This window comes from Numenius arquata, chromosome 18, assembly GCF_964106895.1.
Source record: "Numenius arquata chromosome 18, bNumArq3.hap1.1, whole genome shotgun sequence".
Taxonomy (NCBI): Eukaryota; Metazoa; Chordata; class Aves; order Charadriiformes; family Scolopacidae; genus Numenius; species Numenius arquata.
The window spans coordinates 7,001,002-7,025,907 of NC_133593.1; the positions used below are offsets into that span (position 1 = coordinate 7,001,002).

A 24,906-nucleotide genomic window follows, 5' to 3' on the forward strand; every position below is an offset into this window, starting at 1 on the left:
AGACCGAAGCCAGCTTTATTCCTGTAGGTGAAGGGTGTCCCTGACACAGTGCATTACACTCATCTAACTACACTTAAATCAGTTTTGTTAAACCAATACAAACATTTTGCTGTTGTCGTGGTTTGGGTTGAAGGTAGTAGGCAATATGCTGTCCGAACAGCGTTCACCTGTGCTGTGGAAGCACCGATCACGTTCGTATGAATTTGCTCTCCTAAGGAAAAAAAAGAATACATTAAAGATATCGAGACGTATTTGATATTCTCAGCCAGTTGTGCAGATGAGCTGGAGAGCAGGCGCCCTGTGCTGGTCGTGTCTTCTCAGAGTAGAGCTCAGTCAAAATGAAAGCTTAGCAATGCAAAGTGGAAATTCCTCAGCAGAGACATTAATATTACTTTGCATTTTACAAACTGCCTGTTCCGGAGAGTCGGTGGAGTGAAAAAGAGTCTTAAGGTTGGTGTAGCTGATAATTTGTTGAGCAAAGCACAGTGATGGAGGGCTGCTGTACTGTCAAGTAAAATGAAATTAGTAGTTTGACAAGGATAGCTTGGAGGAGGAGGGATGGCAGAGAGACAGAAAATAGGAAATAAGAACCAAGCTGCTCGGGAAACTGAGAATAAGGGGAAAAAAACTTCATAGAAGAGGGGGAGCTGGAGGGCAGAGGCATGAAAGTGAAGACCTGCACTTCAAATTTTGCACAGGTTGCAGCACAACAGGGTGGAATTCGGGGAGGCTGGCGCTGAGGTTGCAGGAGCCAAAGCAAGACTTACCTAAGGCATGGGGTGGTATTTCTGAATGTTAGGAATGAATCTGTATAAATAAATACGCTAAAATGTTCCCTGTGGGCTAGAGCTGTGCCCTCATAGTAGGGCTGAATTCTTGTGGGTTTACTTGTTAAAATTACATGGCCCTGTAATTACACCCTCTTTTTGAAGGGTACGTGTCATTGCATTGGTTAGAGGGGTAGACATTATCTTTAGCCGTTCTTCCCCTTTTAGCCTGCAAGAAATGTGTAATTGCAGGTTTGAGCCAGGACTTTTTATTCCCCAAAGTCTCCTGCCTCCCCGAAATTCATGGTTAGTGAGTCAGTCCTTCTCTTATTCCAGCAGATGGTGCAGACTATTCAGGGACGGAGGCTCCCAGAAGCATTCTGCTCCTTCCTTTGAGGCAAGGCAGACTTCCTGAGTGGGGAAAACACTGCCAGAAGGATGGCCCTTGTGCTCTGTAACTGCTGTTCCACAAAAATAGAGCACCATCCTTTTTAACCAGAAGCTGAGGGAGATTGGAAGCAGAATCTACTATGGACAGCAGTTGTTTTGCACAGAAATAGCTGCAGTGTGGCAGGCTACGGTGAGTTAGACTAATATTTTCAAGTGGTAGGAAGGCTTGGTTGGGTGGGGGGATTCTCAAGACTCTTTCACAGCAGCTTATTTCAGACACGCGCTGCTGTATCAGAATCCAGGGAGCTGTGCTCATCTCAGACTAAGGTGGTGCTGTAACGGGACATTGCCTTCCGCCAAAACAGGGCAAAAACAGTGACATTCAGCTACAGGTGTCAAAATCTGCATTGCTGCTCGCAGGCAAAATACGATTCTATCCCTATGCCACTGAGCTCATGCCCGAATGCAAGGAATTCTGCCCATTTCACAAAGCCGGCTGTGACCCGGTGAACATCCCCTCCATGCTCTGCAGGTGAGATGCCCAAAGCTTATGGGACTCGGTCCTTGGACAGTCTTTTGGGATTAGCCATTTCACCTCACAGCCCCTGTTGTCCTCCGTGATAAGCTGTAGCAAAAAGCAGAGCCTTTGCAAGAGCCCCTCTTCTCTTTCCATCCTTCACACCCAGACTTTTTTCCTCCCCGTCTTTGCAATTACTCAAGTTGCGTGCCTTTTTCCTTTCTCTGTTGGGTCTTTCAATGCAACATCTTAAGCAAGTATATTCTGCTTTACTCTTTATTGTTCTGCCAACATAAAAATTACTAAAAAACACTTTATAAAATACATCTTGAAAAATCTAGCATTACCCAAGAACCTAGGGTTTCCCAGGAAAAGGGCTGGAGATAAGGAACAAAAGGGGTTTCCCACTGCAGGCCCTCCAACATCAGTGCCAAGAAGTGGGAAAAGGGAATCTTTGAAAAGAGCCTGTGCCTGGAAATGGCTGTGACGCATCCTAGAGAAGACAACTGGTTACTAGTCCAGTTGATCTCAAGGTCATTTTCTAGGTGGGTACAGACAGTTTTCGGAGGAACACTTTGAGGGAGACATGTTCACAGGAACTGCGGAAGGAAGAGCCATATTAATCTCTGGCTGTTGTCCAAGCTGCCAGATGCTGATGATGATTCCAGGCTACAGGGGATTCTAATAAGAGCTTAATAAAGACTCTAATAAGAGTCTGGGGACAAGGAAGTCTCCCTTCCAGGACTGAGAGCCCTGGAAGGGAAATCCAGGCAGAGGAAGCTTTTCAGGTTCAACAGAGGGGAACCCCAGCCTGGAGAAGCTCATCAAGGCTGGAATGGGCTACCCTAGGACTGGTCTCTAGGGATCTGTAAAGGAAAACAGCAAGGGGTGGTCTCAGAGGGAGGTCTCCAAAGACAGGCAGCCTCTCTTAGCTGGTCCAAAGGGTCAGGAAACAGTCCCAGAATGCTTAGGCTCTGCTCCTCTCTTATTTGGGCATGGGGTACTCATTGACGTCTGTTGCTTCGTGTGAGTCCCGTGGCACTTTTGTCTGGGGAGCAGCATTGGGGTTAGGGTTCTGGACGCTGCCTATGAAGAGCGGGATGCCTGTTTCATCTTCAAACATGATGAAGATAAAGGGCCGGTCAAGGTTGAAGGCAGAGAATGAGCGTGAAATTGCGATGCCGGTGGCACCAGATGCTTCCACCCCATCTTCCTTAAGCTCCAGGGTAGACTGATGCTGTATACTGGATACGAAGAGAGGGTCATCTGTGATCTTCTGGAGATCTGGGCTTGTGAACAGCTCCTGGAGGCCTACAGAGAAACCAGACTAAGTTAACCTTTCCCAGTTGGCACCACCAGCACTGATTTTTCTCAAAGCTATCCAAAGAAAGCAATTCCCTAATCTGTTGTCCACCACGGAGGACTGGAGGCAACAGAAACAAAAGCTGCAATCCAGCCAGGTTCCCCGGTCCCTCTCTTGTATGAAGAACTGAGGGTGGCAAAACCAGAACAGTTTTCACATGCGTTGTCCACCTCATTTAGAATAGTAGTGTAAGAACTTAAAGCCTTCCTTAAAAAGCAGCAGCAAGTCAGAGGGTTCTTTCTTGCTAGGCTGGAAATGCTTTTACAGAGATTATTTTTATTATTTTTTTTTAAGCAATTCTGCAAAACAGAGTGAACTCTTAATTTATTCTCATCTGGAAATGCAGTGGTGTTTTGTTGCAGTGAGCTCTCCGTTCGAGGTTTTGTGCTCTGCATTCTCTCTGTTGGGAATTTCTATGTGGTGGACCCTGTGTTAAATGACGGAGATAAAGGTTGACACACGGGAGGAAACTGATCTTGGCTACAAACAGGGGAATAGGACGAACTCGTAAAGATTGTGAGGAGCTGTGAAAGCTGCCTTCTCTATAGTATCATCTTGTTGGAGCAAAACATTTGGTGCTAGGCAAGAGTAAGGAGGAGGAGAGGAATAGGATTTGAAGGAGTTTGGATGTTATCTGGAGCAAGCTGTGAGGCACAGCTTTAGAAACAAGGATGGCAGTTTCTAGTGTTAGCGAACAGATGCCACAGAAAGTGATCAGCTTCACTTATTCTGATGCAAATCCTGTTAGGGGCCTTACCCATTTGACTGAGAACCTTGTTGAGTTCCAACTGGGAGTCCAATTTTATTTTGGGGATCTTCACTGTGGTGGGTACCTCTTTGGGGAAAAGCTTGCATAGTTGTCTATAAGGGAAGTTCTCCAGCACATGAGCGGTATTCCAAGTATACTGGTTTGGTACAATGGCCACAAAACTCATGTTGTTCTTAAAGGGAAACTTGGCCACCTGGAAATAAAACCAACCAGAATTTATGGAAGAGAAAGGAAAGTCCGGAAAGTGGAAAGCCAGAAAGTGATGCTTTTAATCTAGTCTTTTTCTAACTGGTCTACAGAGCCAGTCTAGCTATCAGACAAAAACAGCCTGGTAGGAAGGAGGTATCTGATTTCTTCAGGGGAGAAAGTTTGTTGGCAAATAAACAGGATCAGATTTTAGTATTTAGCTACTGGCTGGTAAAAACTGAACACGTGGTGGGGTGGAAGCCCACGTGCACAAACATTGTACCCACTCTGGCAGTAGCTGTATTCTGAAGGGCTCCAACAGTACATTGCCTGAGGGAATTCCATTCCACATTTCCTCATTTATCTTTAACTTGGGGCTTTAAATCTCCATTAATTCCCGCTTAGTGGGAATATTTCTTGGTGGTTTTTCTTTGAGATTGAGAGTGAAGATTCAACATTCTTGCTAGAAGCAAGGACAAAGGGTGCTTATTAAATTTTTGTGTGCTTTGCCTGTTAAAAGACATTTGGTTTTTTGGAGAGAATAGTTGCAGTCAGTGAAATACAAGAGCAAGAGGAAATTCCAATCAAAACTTGTAGTGCTCCTGATAGAGCCCTACCTGAATGTCCTGGGACTCCAGTGTAAACCAGCTCAGGGAGTATTTCTGGGCTTTCATCATCTCAACTGGGACCACGAACTCATTGTCAAGGTGGAATACATCTGGTCCAGTGAAGCTAACATCAAACTTATTCACCCAAATCCCTATCAAAATAAAAGTTTAGAATTCAACAAAGTTAAATTTGGCTAGGAAAACAGGAACTACCAAACTGACATTCCTCCTCTCATGAGTTCTACAACAAGGCAGGTAGTGACCGGGCAAGTAGAAATACAGCAAGGAGAAGTCAGTACCAAAGCTGGAAGAGCCCTAACAACAGGAAGCACTTATCTTCCAGAAAGGGACTATGGAATAACAAAAAGAACGAGGATTAATCCTCATGCCTCAGCGTGGGAGATTACTGAAGGCTATGAAGATAAAGGGTGGATATTTGTGCTTTGAAAAATGAAGAGCCTTCGTGCTGCGTAGGGTGAAACAGTGCTCCAAAACCGCGCTAAAGCGTTTGCAGATTTACCCCGGGAGTAAGTGTTTGGTCTGTGTTTCCATGCACAGCCCTCAGGGAATTAAAAGAGGGAGATGTGCCTGACCACTGTGCTGTAGTGAGAGATCCACAGAAGCTGCCTCTGAGCTCTGTGGCTGGGGTGCAGTGAGTTGCCTGTGACCTGGTTAAGATAACAGTGATGTGCCGCTGTCTGGGATCCCGAACCACGAAGCAAAAATACTGCAGGTTCCACCTGCTGCATTCTGGCTCTGCTGTCGAGTAACATTTTTAGCACATGTGAAGCAGTTGGGAATCATTACTGTGAAGAAATCTAAGCAAGAGGAATGGCAGATGTACAAGAAAGGAACAGGCAGATTGACTAGGAGGAACAAGGAGAGGAGATGCCATTCAGCGACAGCGCTGGCGGAAAACTAGCAGATTTCAAACTATTCCTCTGGATGATCAGGCTTGAAAAGTAAGGCCTGTGGAGCTCACCGTGGAAATGGATTGCACTGAGCAAGAGCATCACTGTGTTTTCCGGGAGCTGCTGTAGGAAGGTGGGTATTTGCCCATTAGTTGCTTCCTTTACCCACTTGTTTATGGCTATGAGGTCATCCTCACTCATCCCAGAAAGGGTCATGGGCTTTGCTCCGTAGAATTTCTCTGAATCCTCCAGGAACTTCTCTTTCACCTCAAATCCTGGCAGAGGGGAAGAATTCTAAATGAAGCCATCAGACATTGAAAAAAAATTTGCTCAGTGGCTCCGCCAGTGGCATGACACTCCCCAGGAGGAGTGCTTAGGGAAACAGAGACGTCTCCCAGTATGGCAGCATGTTTCCATCACTCTCTGTCCCCAAGAGATTTATCCTACACCAGTACAGACACACACACACACACACACCCCGTGCCAGCTCTCACCTTTCTGCAGGTACAGACGCGAGGCAAGGCTGAGGGTGGATGCTGTGAGCCTCCTGCGAAGGGTGCCCAACATGTGGTGGAGACAGGGCACCGACTCCAGATGCATTGCCTCCAGCAAATGCTTCTCCGTCTGATTTGCTGCTCCTAAAAAGCAAAGTCAAATTCCTGTTCCATCATGCCCATGTAGTGGAAAACAGGGACGTTACTCTTCCTGCCTTGTGTTGGAAACATACTGTGCCTTACAAAAGAGGCTGGAGAAACCTGAGAGTAGGAGCCTCAGCAGGGCCATGGAGGGCAGTTTCAATTGTAATCATACCTAATTAAAGCTGCAGAAGTAAGACTAAGTGGAAGGTGCTGTATTTAATCTTTGCATTTTGCACATTGGTTCCTAGTGCCTCCGGGAAGGGGTGCAGGGAAGGACAGGAATCGGTGCTTTTGTAAGAAATTACCTAGTGCCAGGTGAGACAGGGCAAGGGCGATGCTGAGGGGTGACAGGATCACATTGGTTCTGTTGGACTCCAACTGGACCTCTCTCAGGAGATCGATGCTGAATCTCATCAAGCCATCTGCTAGCCTGCGGCTCTTCTTCCAAGTCATCTCACAGTTTTTATCGCCAGCCTCTCTTTCCTCTTCAGAAAAGGGAATTTCCCCAGATGGTGGCTCTTCATGACAGCCCCCAGCCCCAGCTATGGCTTCATCTTCTGGGCTCCAGTCATTCCTCGTGCCTGGCGGGGTTGTGGTGAAACGTAACTTGGGTCCATCAATCTCCTGGAAGCTGTCATAGGTAAAGTCTACCAGCTCTGCGTTCGGCAGGGTTGCGACGGCTCCCGGCAGAGCAGACTGTACAACTCCAGCACTTTTCAGGTCCTGGGGAGAAACGAGAAGGATAGCGCTGGGAAAGCAGGAGCACGGCGCTACCGTCCCTCGTGGGTTTTACTGCACACCTAAATGGGTTGAGAAAACCCTCCAGTTTCTCTACTCTGCTGCTGTATTTGCTTCACTTTGCCTTTTAACCTTGAGGTTAAAACCACCTCAAGGAGTTGGGAAAACAGAAGGTCTTGTACCCTGAAAAAATGGACCGAGTGAGGGTCTTGGAGTGGTTCCTCCTCCACTTGTTCTCTGGCCCTGCCCCAGGCAATGAGCCCAACAGGTTCTGAGGGCAAGAACCACCACCTGCTCAGTGCATCTCCTGTGCCTTCACCGTTTATGGATCCATCATCCTCAACCTTGATTTCACCTCCTCCTCTCACATATTTTAGCACTGCCGTTCTGCCTCCCGCATCGGTCAGCACCCTCTGCTGCTGTCACAGCCTTGATCCATTTTGGCTCAAACCCTCCTCCAGGCATCTGTCTCTTCTTGACTTGTCTGTTCTATTCCATCCCTCTTCTCTCCAAATTTTCTCATTTTCCAGCTTTTCTAGGCTTTAGCCTATAGCACTGCTGCTACTGTCCTCACATTTGCATGGTCTTAAACACACGCTTTTTTCCTCGGATCTCTCTGTTCCCATCGGCACAGGGATGACACCCTACTGCAGGAGTGCTGTGCTGTCAGAGCCAGGCTCGATGGGTAGCTACGGGTCTTTCTCCTGCCACCCTCGTAGCTAGTTGTTTTCCTCATCTTCCTTTATCAATCGGGAATGAAATAATCCACCTGCCAGTCCCTGTACACACCAGTGACTGATGTGTACTCCATACGCCGCCCAGTTATTTGGGCTGGAGATTCCAACACGAAGGAGCACAGTGTTGGCAGCAGCGGTGGGTGAGGGAGGGAGGGAAACCTGCACAAAGGTGGACCTTCTCATTGCCCTGCCTGGACTCATCCTGTCTCAGGACAAACTGGAAAGCTGTTGCAAATACCACAGCATAACTTCAGTCCCCTTGAGTGGAACCAGACGTTGCTTACCTTCAGCTCCCCATCTTTGTCTAAGAAGAGGCGCTTTTGCTCAATGGCACATGCCGAAAAAAACTGTAGGGAGAAGAAAAAATCCAAAACAACAAAGAGACAAAGTCAGATCCCAGATAACTTCCTCTGAATTTCCAGAGTCGGTCTTCTCTGCCCCCACTCCTAACGCATTTCCATGGGGCCAGGTCAGAGACTGGCACCAGCCCGGCTGTAGCAGTCCCCACATGGCTATGGGATGGGGAGGGCTTTAGGATTCAGACCCAGAGGTGGTGGGGTCCTCCGTGGGGAGGTGGACGCGAGCAGGAGCCAGGAGAGACTGCAAATGCTGGATTTGTTTAGAAAGGGACCAGGTCAGAAGGGTAGAAAGTAACGTATCCTCTAGAGAGCCAGCAGTGTGGTTTTGCAATCTCAGATCTGACAGGGATCCAGATTTAAAATGTGGAGGAAAAAAAAAAAAAAAAAAAGCAAGCTGCTATTAAACAACCTCCTGTTAACCCCTGAAGGTCACGGTCACTAAATAGAGTTGAAGCCAAGTTTCCAAAGAATTGCTACAGAAATCCACTTGAATAATGATAATATCCATAATGGTATTATCTAGGGAAAGAATTAGAAACCTTGCTGCACTGGGGCACGGGGCTAAACCCTGGCAGAGAAGCCGTGTCCTCCACCACTTTGCCTTCCAGGGCTTCTCACGCAAAAGCATGGGGTGGAATTTGCCCCGTGGTCCCCTTGCCCTTGGCTGGCTGGGGAGAGAGTGTGCTCACCCCGCAGAGCCCCCACCATCGCCGGAGTGAAGCGACTTACCCTCAGGTGACTGTGCAGAGCAGACAGGCAGAGCAGCCACAGACCCCAGAGGAACACCATATTTCTGGAACAGAAGGATCAGCCGAGAGAGAAGTTATTTCCAGCTGCCTGGCAGCAACCAGCTGAGCCTACTCAGGTCTACAGGGAGAAAATTATCAACCTGGCCAAACAGGTTGGCGCAGGAGCTTGCACAAAGCAATAGGGAGATGAACAATGCTGCAAAGAAACAACATGGGACTCCTGGGTCCAACGCCAAGGCGGCGAAATCAGAGCGGAACAGGGACCCGCGCCGGAGCAGAGCTGTAACCGCAGCCAGGCTCCTACATGACGCTCCTCTGCTTGGATCCTGCGTTTCTGACCCCATCGCCCTCATTTCTCTGGATTGCAAATGGTGTTTCTCTAATCAGTCCTGCACACACTGTGCCTCTGGAAGAAGACAAGAGCCTCTGCTCTTCTCCCGGGCAAACCACCAAGGTTATGGGCACAGCATCCTCAGCTGTGGGGAGAAGGGATACTAACCTGGCTCAGAGGGGCTGCAGGCACTCAGCAAGTGCAGCCTGGGAGGGACTTTGCAGGTAGAAAATGCGATACCAGAGCAATTTATCAGCAACGTGTCCTGGAATAGAGAGTCCTCCCCTTCCCAGCACTCGCCTTCCCCCTTTGCTGGCAAACCCAGCCTCTCCCACCCCCGCACTCCGGTTCCTTTACGGGACATGGGGAGCAGGGCTTCCAGGGCCATGGATGAAACCCCACCCATTCCCTGGCCACTGCTTCACCCAGCCACTTTGCCCTTTCAAACAGAAATAACATATCTTCTTCTCAACATAAAGCCCCCATGCCAAAGCCCAGCCCTCGGCACGGCTGCCATACACTTAATTCCTGGCCCTACTTTCCAGTCCCTGAGCAGTCCCTGCTCTCACCAAAACTGCTGGGCTGCCACCCCAGTTGCCAAGTGGAAGAAGCAAAACTCGAGGCCGTTTCATCCCCGTCCTCCCTCATCCCAAATCCTGCAGCCACAGATAACCCCAAAAACCCCTTTCCTCCCAGGTGGTGCCTACTATCCTTTAACCCTCTGCCAAATTCACCCCCCCTTCCCAGACAGACACTATTACTTATTGGAAGAGCCTCCCATTTACTGTCAAATCCTCATTTATTTGCCCCTTACCTGAGGTTGTCCTTGTCCACGTTGGAACTGGCACCTGCGTTAGCCCAGCCGATGGCTCTGCGTGGGGCAAACACAGTCTCTTGTCCAGCCCCCCCCCCCCCGCCCACCGGCAGTGACCTTCGGCACCACCCCCTGTTTGAGAATTTGGCAGGCAAATATTGACCTACAGCATCCCGTTAAACATTGGGGGGGGGGGGGGGGGGAAAGAGTGAATCTGTGGTGCATTTGGAGATGAGGAGGCACTTCGGGCTGCTGTACCCTCAAGACAACCTTAACACCGAGTTTCCCAGCTCCAAAATGAAGGTGGTTGTCCCTAGTAGTGGCTCTGCTTTCCACGCACTCCCTGTGCTGGGAACACGCTCTTTTATTCATAACCTTTAGTGAAAACGTTGGGCTTGGTATTTATTGCCGCAGGGCTCAACCCTGGTTTTGGAATTTTCTTTGCAGAAACCCCCAGATATTTCCTCCCCGTGTGCCAGCTGCTGCTGCTGCAGCGAGCGCGAGGCACCGGTTTTAACAGATGGCTGGTGCCCAAGGGCCCGTGGCCACCTACCCAAGAGCAGGAGGCAGAAATGCTCGGGCTGGGCTGAGCCAAGAGCAGCTGGTACCTCCCCCAGGGCACCGGAGCCTTGCCGGGGAGTTGGCCCCGGTGCCGGGCTCCACAGCACGCACACATCGCTGGGGCACGGAGGAAGAGTCTCGGGGACGGGCAGAACTCCAGCAGTCCTGTCCTGGGCGGTTTTGTGCCTTATGCAGAAGCCATGGCGATCCTTCCTGGCTCTGTCCGTGTCCTCAGCGTGACAGGAGTTACTAAGGAGCTGCGAGGAACGTTAACGGGATCACGTTCACAGCCATCCATTCCTTGGAGCAGCTTTTGGTTCCCAAACTCACCCCAGACACTGGGAAGTAGCGGAAAGGAGATGGAAAGGAGCAGAAAGATCTGAGCTCTGCAACCAGAAACTGCTTTGGGACATGCCACTGCAAGATGGGGAGCTACTTCCCCTTGGAAAGCAGATCCAAGTCCCTGTGCAGCAGAGTCCTACCTTACATCCAGGGCATCTTCACAGCATCCCTTCTCCAGCACACCTAGGAACACGAGATGTGCCCGAACGCAGAGCTTTGGCTTTGGCGGCCAGAGCAGGAGAGCTGCAGCCAGCCCTGGACCTCACCTGGGCCCCTCCAGCACACAGGGTCCACACACCCCCCTCTCTGCATCTCTTTCAAAGAGTTTATTAGAAGTAAATATTTACATCTATTGCAAATGGTTAATAGGCAACACGGACTGAGAGCTCCCCTTGGGTAGGGAGGGATAACAAGGGCCAACTGCTCACCTCTCCACCCTCCCCAGAAGCGGAGGGCAGCCTTCCCAGCTGCAGGTGGCTCAGAGGAACTGGCAGCTGGATGAAAGCCCTTTCCCCTTCCAGGACAACCCACAGCAGGCTCCTCCTCTGCCCAAGATAAGAGCTTCCCGCTCCCCTGATACTGGCTCTGACAAGGCTGAAGGATGGATGGGAAAAGGGCTGCAATAGAAGTGAGGCAACTGCTCCTACTGCTGGGTCAAAGAGCGCTCTCCTTGCCTTTGGGGTGGGAACAGATGGTGCTGTCCCAGAGGGAAGGTCAGGAGACCAAGCTGGATCACGCCCCCATGCTGGCTCTCACCCTAAAAGGGCAGGAGGGGACAAAACTGAACACCTTTTTGCTGTCCTGTCTTCCCGGGGAGTCTGACCAGCACAAAGGAGAGCAGAGAGGATTAGAAGGAGGGTTTCTTGAGGAACGCTGCCAGCGCGCAGCACACAGGGCATTCATTCCTCACCCCTTAGATAAACATGGGAGGCAGTGCTGCCAGGGCAGGAACCAACAACAATCCATCCCTACCCTACTGCTCCAGAAGCCAAAATCCTCATGGAAGCATCTAATTCTGGTCACATTCCCATCCCAAACTGTTGCTCTGCAGCAGCCCATTCCTAAATGAACCAGCGGAGCAGATGGGGTTTGTGCCTTGGCTGACTTCCATCCCAGTCTTTGCCCTGGAGCCAGTAAGGCAGCAGAAGTGCTCTAGTTAACCTCTCCTCCTCCCATACAGGCTAAACTCTGCCAGCAGAACCTTAAGGTTTTAAGAGTACATCCTCTGGGTCTTCAACACAGACCACAGGAGGAGGAGATGCCCGGCACCACGCAGCTCAGAAGGCAGCAGTTCCCAGGCCCAGCTTATGCTATTCTAGCGAGACCGTTCAGTGGTTCAGGAGTGGAAGTGAAGGGTAAGTGCAGATGGCAGTAGCTACACTTTTTTTCTTGTCAAGGGGCACCTCTTACCCCTTAACTGAAGGGGGAGGATACCTGTGGTCCCTATTGCTCTGGAGGGCAGCTCACAGTCCCCTGGGGATCAGGCACACATGGTACGGAAAGCTCCAGGCCTCTCTGCAGGGGTGACAGTGACCTACAACGCCCAGTATTTCTCCCAGCAGCAGTGGAGGTTTCTCAGTTATGGCTTTTTTCTTTTTAAAGATACCGAAAGAGGTTAGAGATGCTTTACCGAGTGCTCGCTAACAAGTACCCCTGCCCCCTGCATCCTCTGTTCAGAAACACCTAACTCTGCCTCTTCCGTAAGCGACGCTGCCGGCTTTCAGCTCTACCACCAGCGCTGTGGGACAGCCACAAGCTCCTGGGACGGGGGTCACTACGCCAGGAGGCGTATGACGCCGTTGTCCGAGCCCAGCAGGAGATGGCATTTCGTGGGCAGCACCGCCAGGCTGGTCAGCGTACCCCGAAAATTCTCCGAGCTCAGCTTGGTGGTGCTGGTGGGCAGGGCTGAGGACTCCAGCATGGAGTAGACGCCAATCTTGTTGGCCACAGTGCCAGTGACCACTTCATTGCCGTAGAGGTCAAACGCGTGGATGGGTTCAGATGCAGATTTGTAGTGGTGCAAAGGTTTCTGCTCCAGTTCCTTCCAGACAGTCAGGGAATGATCCGAAGAGGAGCTGATTAGCACGTTGCCCTCTGCAGCCTGCAGGAGAGGAAAAGCCAGTGAACCAACACTGCTGCAGTAAAAACTCCCAATCTCATCCTGCAAATGAGATTAGCAGGTAACTGCCAATAATCCAACAGTCCCAGTACCATCCCTTGGGACAGTCCCAGCCATTTCCAAGCAACTGATGGTACTGAGCAGTATTAACAAGGCGTTTGGGTGGATGCTGGAAGCTACAGGACTCTGATAACTGGCAACATCCCCTAGCACTATCCTCCTCCTCAACAACATCCTGATACTCAGCACAACTCATTTATCATCTGTAGTGGGTAAAGAGATTATCGTGTGGTCTCCCTCTCCATCAAACCAGCTGCCAAATTATTTTCCTTCCAAGGAAAAGGAATCAGGAGGCTTTCTCACAGTAGAAAACACTGCTGAGGGTAGAAAGCCTGGAGCTGCTTATTAGCAGAGCTAGTGAGAGTGTAAACAACTCAGACCACTGAACTTTGTTTAACCTGCATTTGGGTCGAGGACACTGGAGCCCCAGCACTGCTGCCTGAGGGTGGGTAAATATGGACAAGAGTTACTCATTAGAGCGACGCTCTCCAAGGGGAGCCGAGAGCCCTGTGGAGAAAGCAAAACATTCGCTTCTTCATGGGTGATGTGTCTCCTCCCTGCCCCTGCTGCAGACCTGCTCAGCAGGGACTGACACCTGGGAGGGCTGATGTCTGTTCAGCACAGGTTGGACCAAGACCAACCACCCACAACTCTAGCCATGGGGCAGGAGAGCTTGAGCAGCCTCTTGGGGACACAGTAAAGGATGGAGGAACGCCCAGAGGATGGAGCAGACAAGCCCTGCCAAGCAGCGCGTGCCAGAAGGATGCTTCACGCAACCTCAGCGGATCAATGAGACACCCCCAAAGCAGCCCCACACCCTGATCCCAGCTGGACCTCTCACCTTGATCTGTAGGATGTCTCCCTCGTGGGCAGGCCACCCCCGCATGATGAGTCCCGTCCTGGTGTCCAAAAGCACAATGAAACCAGAGGAGAAGCCAGCCATAACGCTGCGCCCATTAGGGCTGACGGCCAAGCAGCGGATGAGCCCAGCGCTCACCCCACTGGCCAGGCGGAACTCGTGCTGCAAGAGAGAGAGTCCAGCTACTGGGGATCAAAAATCAGGGGATCTGGCATTTAGGGGACAAGAGACCTTGGGGTCCAGCTGGCTTTTGTGTAGTTATCACAGCTGGCTATGGGCCACCCATGGTCCCATCATTAAGCACAGGGATGGAGGAGGGTGGCTCACAGAGCACCAGACTCCCTACCTGTAGTCCTGGCTTCCTGTGATCGATGAAACGCAGCACGGAGTCTGCGCTGGCCACGGAGATGCTGTGATAGGGAGGTGGCATGGTGGCCACAGCCGTGATAGGGACTTTGCTGTCTAACTCATCAAAAGTCCGTAGAAGTTTGCCTGCAGAAACATGACAGAGAAGTTAAAGCAGATGTACGGAGAAGGTACACAGGAAATCTCCAGTTCTGCATTGTTTGTTAACAGGAGCCATCAAAACTCAGTATGGCCCCTCTTGTCTTTAAGAACTGGTCCAGTTCATTCCAGCTAGCCCTCACCCTTTCCCTTCTTACCTGTGAACTGGTCCCAGATGTGTACGGTCCCATCACAGCTCACCACGTGCTGTGATGCCTCCAGTTGGCTCACATAGAAAACTGACTTCTTGTGCTCAGCGTACGTGAAGCGCGGTGGCACCTCACTGGTGCCATCCCCGTAGTTGTACAAGGGCCAAAGGCGGACAGTTTTGTCCTTGCTGCCACTAAGAAAGAAGTCCTCGCTGCTGAGCGGTGCCACGCACTTGATGGCCCCTGAATGCCCTGAGAAACTCTGCAGCTTGATCTGGTGGAAGTGGAAGCGGGGGTCGTGTTGGCTCACCCCAATCTCATACTGCCAGTAGGCTAGCCAGTTCCCACACAGCATGTGGGTGCTGCGAGGAAGGTCACGCTTCAGGGCGTTCTCCTCGCTGGATGAGCTGGGAATAAAGCCATCGGTGCCAGCACTGAGGCGAAGTAAGCCAAGACCCTCACGCTGTGTGTCCACAGGGACCTGGATGCGGTTCCCTACCAGCACGCTCCCAAAAGTACCAGAGTGACTGTCCTCCTGGTGGCTAGAGAAGGGCTCGGTCCCTCGCGTATCTTGGTCTGAGCCCGCCGCACTCGGTGTTTGCTCCAGGCTAACCACCTGCAGGCTCTTGGGGTTCACGTTCTCCAGGTAGAGGCTGGCCAGCTTCTCAACCAGCAAGTGGTTGGGCACCACCGTCCGGATAACATCACCTGAAGGGAGAGAACGTGGCTTCAAGGGAAGGGATTTCCCTATCATCATCCCCCACCATCAACAGAACAAGGGTCAGCACAGGGCTCTGAAGACAATGTCCCCCAGAAGCCAGCCACACGCTGCTCCCACCCAAAGCAGCCTGAAGCCTGGTGGGCTCCCAACCCAGCAAGGGGACCAAGCCACAGCACAGAAGCTGTGAGCTTCCTCCAGCAGCCCTGAGTTCAGGCCCAGCACACCTGCACAGAGCATGGAGCTCTCTCACAAATCCCAGGAGATGGTGGCCAAGCCATACCTAGCAAGCAAGAGAAAGGGATGTAGGTGATGTAGGCCATCTCAGGGTTAAACACCTTCTGTAACTCCATCAGCACGGCCGGTTCCAGGGACAGCAGCTTCCCATTCGAGAGGGGCACCTCCATCACCGGCACCTCGCAGCTGCTCACCGACTCTGCTGTCAACCCCTGGGCAAGAGAAAACACGAAGACACCCCAGATCAGATGCTCTCACCACATAGTTAATTACACAAACATGGCCTGGGCTGGACGCTGCTGACACCAGTACTGGTGTACGCAGGTATGCCCACCACATTCCTGCAGCTGGGTATTGGGGAATGGCAGGAGGACCTCTCCCACATCACTGACCTGGTCTTGCAGCTCCTGCAGCAGTGAGAAAGCCCCAAAGAAGTTTCTCACTGTGTCACTCAAATGCTGCTGCACCATCTCCTGCCCAATCCGCAGGCAGATCAAGGCAATTAGGCTGATTGTCTTAACGCAGAGGACAATACGGGCCTGGGCACCACTGGGGAAACTGAAGAGGACATCCATTACCAGCTTGCCCTCCACATATCCCCTTTTCTCCTCCCCTGCTTCATGCTTCCTGCCTTGTCAGTGCTATCAGAAGGTCTTGAGCAGCACAAGCTCTAAGTGCGTGCTGTGTCCCAGCGCAAGGAGGAGCATGTCAGGGCAGGAGCAGCCCCACAACCCCAGGAGTGTTAAGGCTCCCACAGAACCATTTCCAAATCCTCACTTTTGAGTTGTGCCAATCCTGGCTGAAGGCACAGCAGACTGCAGCGCTTACCCGATGGTCGGCGAAGTGAGGAAGCCCAGCACCGGCAGCAGCACCTCCTGGCTGATCTTGGGGAGAATGTCCATGAGTGTGGTGTCTGAGAGACACACCACAATCTTCTGGGTCAGCGTCACAGCAGCCAGGAGCCCTGCCTCCTTCCGACTGTTCAGCCGGCCACCACCAGCCCCGCCGCTGGGCGCAACCTGCAAAAGGAGTCCTCCAATGCCAGGGCCACCATCTTCTCAGCAGGACACATCAAGGGTGAGCCCAGGATCACCCAAGCTCAGCCTCAAAACCCGGCACGGTAGTGCTGGCGGCATCCCCTGGGAGGGGAACCTGAGCACTGAGTCTCAGCAGTAACCCATGTTTTACACTCAAGGGATGAGCCTGAAAACTGATGGACAGTTGTCAGCACAAGAGATGAGCCTGGAGAGAATGGGGCAGGACATCCTCAAGCTCACATGCATCCTCTGGAGGGCATCTCCCTGCAGGATGCTCCCACAGCTGGGAAACTCAGAGGGGAGAGAGACAACCCCGGACAACCCCCAGGATCGTGATGATCCTGGACAGTGCGGAACATCTTTTGCCAGCGCAGGAAGAGCGGAAACCTATTACACACAGGTGACTTAAAGCAAGAATCAGTGTCTTCATCCCACGCCATGTTGAGCCGGGATTCACAGCCTGCAGAGGAACAGTCTTTGCATGAAATATCCAAGCACAAATTACGGGCAAACCTGCTGCTGACTTTTAGAAATGCAGCTGCTCATAGCTTCACAAGGCAGAAGAGCACATCCTTTTTTTGCTGACAACGTACCGATGCTGGTTACAGCAATGGCAAAGAGTTAACAACAGCAACACTAAAAGGTTTCTTTCTACATTGTCCTATTTCCTAACCCTTAGACAAATCAAACACCCAAGACAAGAGAGCCAACAGCAAAAACCACAAACAATTCCCAGTTTCCGCTATATTTCTTGTACACCTGCCATCTTCCAGCTCATCACAGAGGCTCTTCCTCTCACAAAATATCCACTCTGCCAAATCCGGCAAGAAGGATTGACTTTATCCTATTTGTGACCCGCAAGTTTCATCGCTTTAATATCAGGTTGCCAAATGCTGTTCACGGGGGTATTAATCCCCCCGGTGCCCCCAAGCAATAAGTTAAGCAAAGCAGAACAGCTGGAGCTATGATTGCAACTGGGTGGAGAATGATTTTGCTGAAAAATGGGATTTTTTCCCTTGAAAAATCTCCCCTTCAACATTGGAAAAATTGACAATGCCTTTTTGTTTTCTTTAAATGAACAGCTGTGGCCTCTTTTCCTCTATGTTTAAATTATCAAAAAGCTATTGAAGTTTTCCATTTAAACAAGAATCCATAACCAAAGTGTTTATAACCACTAAAAAGGGAGCAATATGAAAAATAAGCCTGTTTAAAACATTCAAAAACACTATTTTATGAAAAATTGGTTTGTTTTTCAAGCAGCTGCGTAACACACATTTTCTTCTTGCTATTCAGCTACGAATTTCAAGCTGAAAAGTTTGTCAGTCTTGCCAGTATTTTTATACCGTTGAAAAACCTTCTTTAGCCTCTCCCCAGCTCATCCCCTATCTACCCAGACAGACCTCTAAAAACACTCACTCCAGCAATCCCACAGCAGAACAAGCTGCTCCGCCTGCCCGTTATCACAATCCCACCCTTGTGCCAGCTCCATTTCGGGACGCTCGCCCAGCAAAGCAAAAAAAAAAACCCTTTTTCTCTGGCTTTCACACGTGCCAGCAAAGGGTCTGGACGGGGAAAGCCCTCGGGCTGAAAGGGAGAAGGAGGGGCTGCGGTAGCCCAACGCAGATCCACGGTGGCCAAGGCTTGCTAAAGAGCAAAGCCCCCATCCAGAGCTTATGGCTGGGGGTGAAAGTGCCTCTTCTGGCTGCATCAGCACAGCCCTTTTCGGCCAACACAGCGAGAGCTGCTCGGCCCACACTGGCCCAGATGGGGCTCAAAAGAGCACAGATTTTTATGCAGGAGGCTGCTGGTGAGGCTGGACCATTTTTTTGTGCCACCTCTTTTTGTGCCTGGACACAGCTCTCGCCCCAACGCGCGTGAGAAGAGGAGAAAAGGCCGTACTAACCAGGTAGCTGATGTAGGGCAGGTACTGGTAGGTGAGGACGGGCTCTCCGTACAGGTACGCCACGTGCACAAGACAGGCCAGCACCGGCTTGGACACCTGATCTCCCAGCACCGGCCGTTTTTGGTAGATATTTCCCGTACTCAGGGGACTGTTCTCATCGTTGCTTGGTACAAACTGCTGCCTTGTGGGGCCTGCCCAGAGACAACCCCATGAGCCCAAGCAGCAGGTCACAAAGCACCCCAGCAGACCGGTTCTGGGGCACAGCCCACCCAAGAGACCCTGGGGTCCCTGGAGCGGACATTACCGATGTAGCAGGACGTGAGCAGACGGAGCAGGTTCCTGGCGATGAAGCGGGACGTGACGGTAGGGCCCAGCTTGGCTGAGAGCCACCTCACCATCTTACAGGCTGTGTCTGCAAAACAAAAACAGTTGCAAGGACAGAGCCCGGAACGACGCAGATTAGCTATCACCCGGCTGCTCCCCGGGTCTCAGATCCACATGCTTCAGTGGAGACCTGGCCTTTTACTGGTTTCATCACTGTTCCCAAGCTGGGACCACAGACACTCCCAAATCTGGACCTGCTTCTTCCCAGGCTCTCCCCATCTCCCACTCACTGCTTTTTTTTTTTAGAGAACAAGTCTTACAAGGAGCGGCTGAGGGAGCCGGGGGCGTTCAGCCTGGAGAAAAGGAGGCTGAGGGGAGACCTTCTCGCTCTCCACAACTCCCTGACAGGAGGGTGTAGCTGGCGGGGGTCGGTCTCTTCTCCCATGTAACAAATGATAGGACAAAAGGAAGCGGCCTCAAATTGTGCCAGGGGAGGTTTAGGATGGATATTAAGAAAAATCTCTACACCAAAAGGGTTATCAAACATTGGAAGAGGCTGCCCAGGAAAGTGGTGGAGTCACAATCCCTGGAGGTATTTAAAGACGGGCAGAGGTGGTGCTGAGGGACATGGTTTAGTAGTGGGTTTTGTCAGTGTTGGGTTGATGGTTGGACTCAATGATCTGAAAGGTCCCTTCCAACCTAAATGGTTCTGTGATTCTATGATTCACTGGGTGTTTGCCCCACTCGGCAGAAAGGTTCAACGCTAGCATGGTCTTACCCAGGAGTATCGTCTGCTCTTTGTCATCCGAGTGATCCGGCAGCTCCTCTCCCTCTCCATCCTCTGTCTCACTGCTGTCATCAGCCAAGGTGACATCCACGGAGGCACCGGCATCCACGGCCACCGTCAGCTCTGCATCAACCGTGGCATCATCGTGCTCCTCTTCATCATGCTCCTCTTCCTCCTCCTCTGAGTCCTCGCTCTGTTTCAGGTCTTGGCTGCTATCCATCGACTTCAGGCTGCTCTTGTCCTTCTGGGAATCCCCGTCCGCAGGTCTGTCCTCTCCCAGGGACACCTCGCTGGCGCTGCTCTTGTCACTCAACCGCCCAAGGCTGAGTGATTCTTGCTCCTGAGGCTGCAGGGACTCCCCGACATAGAGGCCGCTCTGGAAGTCCTCGCTCTCGGGCAGGTAGGCTTGGTCGTGGAAGCTGACACCAGAGGTGTAGTCAAGGAGGTCAAGCGCAGCAGAGCCGTGCTCCACGTCCATTTTGATCTCCTCCCCAAACACGCACGACACCGGGCTTTCCCCTCCACTTTCATCATCTTCAGCCGTGCCAAGGAGGGATTTGCTCTCCTCCCGTGAGTTCTCGATGCCAACGAGGATCTGCAGGATGTGCGGCAGCAGGTTCAGGAGGAAGGACTGCAGCCCCAGGCGCACTATCAGCTGGGCGACAAAGCAGTCTGTGTAGAGGTAGAACCTGCCGTGGCGGTAGCAGGGGGTCTCATATGCTCCAATCAATGGCTTGAGCAAGTATTTATTGGCATTCTTTGGGCCTAAGGATTTAGCTATAGGTTCAAAGAGATACCACGCTGCGTAGACAGCAGTATTCTCCTCGGACATCAGAGACAATATGAAGGGCAGAAGAATCTCCAAGCCTTCAGGAGTGATTTCAGAAAGGATCCCCTCCAGCTGCTGCCACAGCTGGAAAACAAGTTCCCGGCCCTGACCTTCATCCTCTATCTTCTTTGCCTGGTAGGTGAAAATGAATTTGTGCAGGGCTGGGAAGTACGTGGGGAAGGGGACAATAGAGCTGTAGGGACTGAGGAGCTGGGTGGGACAGGGCGGGGGGAGGCCCTGGGAGATGGGTTTGTATTCAAACAACTGCACCGCACCCTTGCCCAGCTTGGTCTTCAGGAGCTTCTCCACCGGCACGCTCAGCTGCAGCAAGACGTGCAGCAAGTGCTGGAGTGGGGCCGGGATCTCCTTGGGATGGTAGCGACACAGATTACGCACCATCAGGAACCGCTCCAACAGGGATGCGTCAGGCTTCGAAGGACGAATCCTTGGTGCAAATATAATCTCAGCTACCAGAATGCCCAAAGCTTGCATGTCCCTCTGGAAGAGGTCCGAGAGACCCAGGGGTGGCTCTTCCCATGGCTGCTCCAATAGCTGCATCTCACTGCTTAAGCCTTTAACCAAGAAATTGTCCAATTTCTCCAGTTCTTCCAGGGCCTGGAGTGGATTGAAGCCTTCAGGAAGCGTGATCTTCATGTCAACCTGATCCACAGCACCTGCCTTGCTCCGACGGAGAGGTCGGACACCTGAGGTTTTGCCTTCGGTGGCATAAGCAGGGAGGGTGGAGGGCTGTGCTGAAGGCACGGTGGCACAGGGCTGGTCAGCAGCTCTACTAGTCACAGAAATCGAATCCAGGGCTTCCGTGCCTTGCTCTAAATCATCCTCACCAGCCATGGGTTTGTCCCCAGACCAGGTGGTTTCACTAGGAGTAGCCTCCAGGACCAGCCCATTAACCGCATCTGTCACCTGGCCTTGGATATCCTCCAAAAACACAGTCTCCCTGATGTTCTGGAGAAGAGGCCGGGCAATGGCTGGAGCTTCAGCAGGCGTGTAGGCAGGTCCCACCATGCGCCTGGGATGCGGCTGGTCAAAAAGCTGCACAACCCCGTAAGTCGTCAGATGCGTGTGGTTGTCTACTAGGTGGAGGCAGACGTTCTTCTCCTTGACAGCATCCTTCCCCAGCAGCTTGTACCCAAAAGTGAGGTCAATCCAGTGGTGGAGGTCCTGAGAAACTTCCCGGCTCTCAAGCAGCATGCGGTGGACTTCGATGAACTCCTCGTAGGAGCTACACCAAGATGGCACGTCCAGGTCGGGCATGTCTGGATGGATGGATCGGAAGATGGAGGGGTCCGTATAAAACTCTGGGATGCACTCATCCGGGGTCCAGCTCTGCATGCGCTCCATGCTGGCTGGATACTCGTTGGGCTCCCACTGTGACCTCACGTGGCAGCACAGCACTGCCTTGGGCGTCCTCCGAGCTGTGTACACATAGTAGGTGATATCTGAAAGGACATCAGAGATGTGATGGGGGACGTGGAGCTGCTCCCCACTTGACCCACCAGCAACAAACGCCTGCTTGGTCATCTCATAGGTGAAGTCCAGCTGCTTGTCTCCCTTGTTGAGCCGGAATTTGGATTTCCTTAGGTCCCTGAACTTGCCGTTTTTGGTAGTGAAGTCCACCACCCATGGAAGAACTGGGTGATAATTGGGGTCTCCCATTCTCCTCCCAGCCAAACTGTTTAGACGCATAAGGTAGTCAAAGTTGCTGACCTGCCCATGTACCCACTGCAACACCAGGTCTCTGAGGTCCTTCTGGCAGGCGGTGCACCTCGCGTCCCGCCCTCGCACGCCAGCGCTGCTTTGCTCACTCGTTCGTTCCAGACCAGCCTCCAGATTCGCTTCCTCCTCCTTTGGTCCCTCATACTCTCTGAAGTTTATGCGGAGCCGGCTGCACAGCTTCTCGTCCACAGCCACATCCCGAAGGGAAAAGGCGCCACAAGCCAGACCCACCTGGTGACAAGCCTTCATGGCCTGCAGAACATGGAAGAGGAGGAAGAGGATTTTGGCATGGCTGTTGGTGAGCTTGGCCGGGCTGAAAGTCACGATGTCATGCAAGCAGTACTGCACGTAAGGGTAGACGACGTACACCATGGTGGCCGACTCCAGCAGAGCTTCAGCCTGCAGCACATTGGGGCAGGAGGGCGCTCCCTTGGTGGCCGCCATGCTCTCCTTGGCGGGGGAAGCCCCGGGCACGCTCTTGCCCACCTGAAGGACGGGGCAACCGTAAGCCTTCTGCAGGGCAGCCCGCAGCGCATCCAGGGCTGGCACGGTGGGCGGCACATCGGCGTGCCGGTACGGCCGCACGTAGAGGCAGTGAGCCCGGCCCCACAAATTTCGGTAATTCTGGGAGGCGACGCTCTGCATGAAGCCGTGCAGGGTCTCGGGGCTGCCGTTACGCTGGTCGGAGGCAGGGGGCTGCAGCCGCAGGGGGTACGCCAGCCGCTTCTTCCGCAGCCCGTGGATCTCCACCCGCGTCCAGCCCGCCGGCAGCTTCTGCACGGAATGCTGCAGGAACGTCCTCACCTCCATGTCGCTCAGCCCCTCCGGCCGCGGGCACAGGCCGGGCAGCACCCGGCGCTCTTTGAGGCTCGTCAGCCATTTCACCGGGACGAAGGCGGTAACGTGGGTCCCCTCGGCAGCGGCGGCCAGCTGCCGGCGGTCGATGTTCAGGTCCTTCTCCACGCTCTGGAGGAAGCCGTCCATATTGGCTTCTGCTGGGAGAAAGACGGCCCAGAGAGACTGTGAGTGAGCTGAGGAGTGTGGCACCGTCCCTGCCCTCCCCGCGGGAGCCCCAGTTCCCCCTCGTCGAGCAGGCGTCACGCAGCAAGTCTCGCTTCCCCATTGCCACCCACAGGAAAAAAAAAAAAGCTGTTTTTAGGAGCTTGCTCAAAAGACGCTGTTATCGGGGCGGGGGGATAAGGAACCAGCCCTGGCTGGGGGAAACAAGATAGGACCCCCACAGCCAATGAAGGGGACAAAGTAGGACCTCCACAGCCCCAGGGCCAGGTAGGGGGACACGATGGACCTGCACAGCCATAGGGTTGGAGAAGGGGATACAATAGGACGTCTGTAGGCCCATGGCTAGCAGGGGGGGACACAATGGCACCTCCACAGTCAGGGATGGGGACATCATTGCACCTCTGGAGATGGTGGTAGGGCACGATGGGACCTCTGCAGCACTAGGGCCAGGGAGGGGGACATGATGGGACCGGTGGGGGAGGCATGATAGGACCTGCACAGCCACAGGGTTGGGGAAGGGGACATGATGGGACCTATGCAGGCCAGGGACAGCGAGGGGGACACAATGACACCTCCACAGCCAGGGAGGGGGATGTGATGGCACCTCTGGAGGTCGCAGGGGGACACGATGTGATCTCCGCAGCCCCCATGGTGGAAAAAAGGAGGCGATGGGACCTCTGCAGAACCAGGGCTGGTGGGGGGGGACACGACCGGACCTCCACTGCCCCAGGGACAGGGAAGGGGACACGATGGGGCATCTGCAGCCCCAGGGCTGGGGGCGGGGGGGGGGGGGGGGGGCACGATGGCACCTCTGCGATCTCACGGCCAGGAAGGGGGGACACGATGGCACCGCGAGCCCGCAGGGGGTGGACACCCATCAGCAAGAAGCACCTCCCTGGCATCAAGCCGGGGGCCACGGCCGGAGAGGCAGCCCCGGGAACCGGACCCCGGCGGGCCCTCGCTATCGGGGGGCGAAGGCAGAGGTGGCCTGAGCCCCACAAGCCCGGGGACTCACCCCGGGGGTCCTCACTCTTCCCCTGCTGGGGAGGGGGGGGGCGGGAATCCCCCCCCTCACCGCCCCGGTGCCCCCGCGGCCCCGCGTTACCTGGCGGCGGCGGCGGGCTCAGCCGCGGCGGGCGGCGGCCCCGGCCATGTTGGTCAGGTGACAGCGGTCACATGCGGCCGCCGCGCCGCCATGTGCCCATGGCGGGGGGGGGGGGGGGGGGGGAACACACGGGACACACACACACCCCCACACCCCGCCGAGCCCCGGTGGCCCCGGGGCGGGGGCCGGGCTCCCTCCAGCGGCCGCGGGGGCGGGGAAGGGGGGGGTGTCGGGAGGGGGTGGGGGTTGCGCAAGGCCGGGGCGCGGTGCCTATACATGGGCAGGCGGCGGGGCATGACGCGGCGGCGCCGGCTGAGGTCACGGTGACGTCTAAGGCGCTCGGCGCTGTCAGCCGGAGTCGGGCGAGCCGAGCTGACGAGGCAGCCGGCCTTAAAAGGGGGTCGCCGCAGAGTCGTGAGGCGGCAGGTGGACCCCACCGGCGGCCAGGTGAGTGCCGGGCCGGAGGAAGAGGAGCCAAGCCGCCTCCCCACCCCCCTACTCCGCCCCCAGGGGCTCTCCCTTCCGTGGGGCGCTGCCCGGTTACCGTGAACCGGGCAGGGTCCCGCAGCCACCGCCGGAGCGAGACCGTACTTCTCCCGCCGTAAGCGGCGCTGCCCGGGCACCCTCCTGCGGCCGGACCCCCGAGCGGCCCCTTTAAGGGCGCAAAGAGGTGGGGGGGGCTCCCGCCGGGCAGCGCCGCGTGTGGGAGTCACGTGGGCGGGACGTGGAGACAGCCCA

General features: G+C 53.6%; 2 protein-coding genes across 2 annotated transcripts; both read right to left on the minus strand.

The window, feature by feature from the left end:
- Positions 1-1,938: 1,938 nt before the first annotated feature.
- On the minus strand, positions 1,939-8,772 carry SERPINF2 (serpin family F member 2). Its single transcript, XM_074160718.1, has 8 exons — positions 8,713-8,772; positions 7,909-7,971; positions 6,455-6,872; positions 6,006-6,149; positions 5,583-5,786; positions 4,610-4,752; positions 3,795-3,999; positions 1,939-2,985 (listed from the first exon to the last, which is right to left on the minus strand). Exons 1-8 carry the CDS (start codon positions 8,770-8,772, stop codon positions 2,660-2,662), a joined length of 1,563 nt encoding a protein of 520 aa, XP_074016819.1. The 3' UTR covers positions 1,939-2,659.
- Positions 8,773-11,099: 2,327 nt separating this feature from the next.
- On the minus strand, positions 11,100-23,027 carry WDR81 (WD repeat domain 81). Its single transcript, XM_074160669.1, has 10 exons — positions 19,469-23,027; positions 18,671-18,778; positions 18,367-18,557; positions 16,255-16,445; positions 15,819-15,984; positions 15,473-15,638; positions 14,481-15,179; positions 14,165-14,310; positions 13,801-13,980; positions 11,100-12,881 (listed from the first exon to the last, which is right to left on the minus strand). The coding sequence occupies exons 1-10, from the start codon at positions 23,025-23,027 to the stop codon at positions 12,555-12,557; spliced, it is 5,733 nt and encodes a 1,910-aa protein (XP_074016770.1). The 3' UTR covers positions 11,100-12,554.
- Between the last annotated feature and the right edge of the window lie 1,879 nt (positions 23,028-24,906).

Bases quoted from the DNA above. Each gene is read 5' to 3' on its own strand.
- SERPINF2 (XM_074160718.1), bottom strand. From the start codon at position 8,772: ATGGTGTTCCTCTGGGGTCTGTGGCTGCTCTGCCTGTCTGCTCTGCAC. The intron at 6,873-7,908 runs GTAAGCAACGTC...GTTTCTCCCCAG, and splicing joins ACAAAGATGGGGAGCTGAAG to GACCTGAAAAGTGCTGGAGT. The intron at 4,000-4,609 runs GTAGGGCTCTAT...TTTTATTTCCAG, and splicing joins TGGAGTCCCAGGACATTCAG to GTGGCCAAGTTTCCCTTTAA.
- WDR81 (XM_074160669.1), bottom strand. From the start codon at position 23,027: ATGGACGGCTTCCTCCAGAGCGTGGAGAAGGACCTGAACATCGACCGC. The intron at 15,180-15,472 runs GTATGGCTTGGC...CTCTCCCTTCAG, and splicing joins CCCTTTCTCTTGCTTGCTAG to GTGATGTTATCCGGACGGTG. The intron at 14,311-14,480 runs GTAAGAAGGGAA...ATGTTTCTGCAG, and splicing joins CATCTGGGACCAGTTCACAG to GCAAACTTCTACGGACTTTT.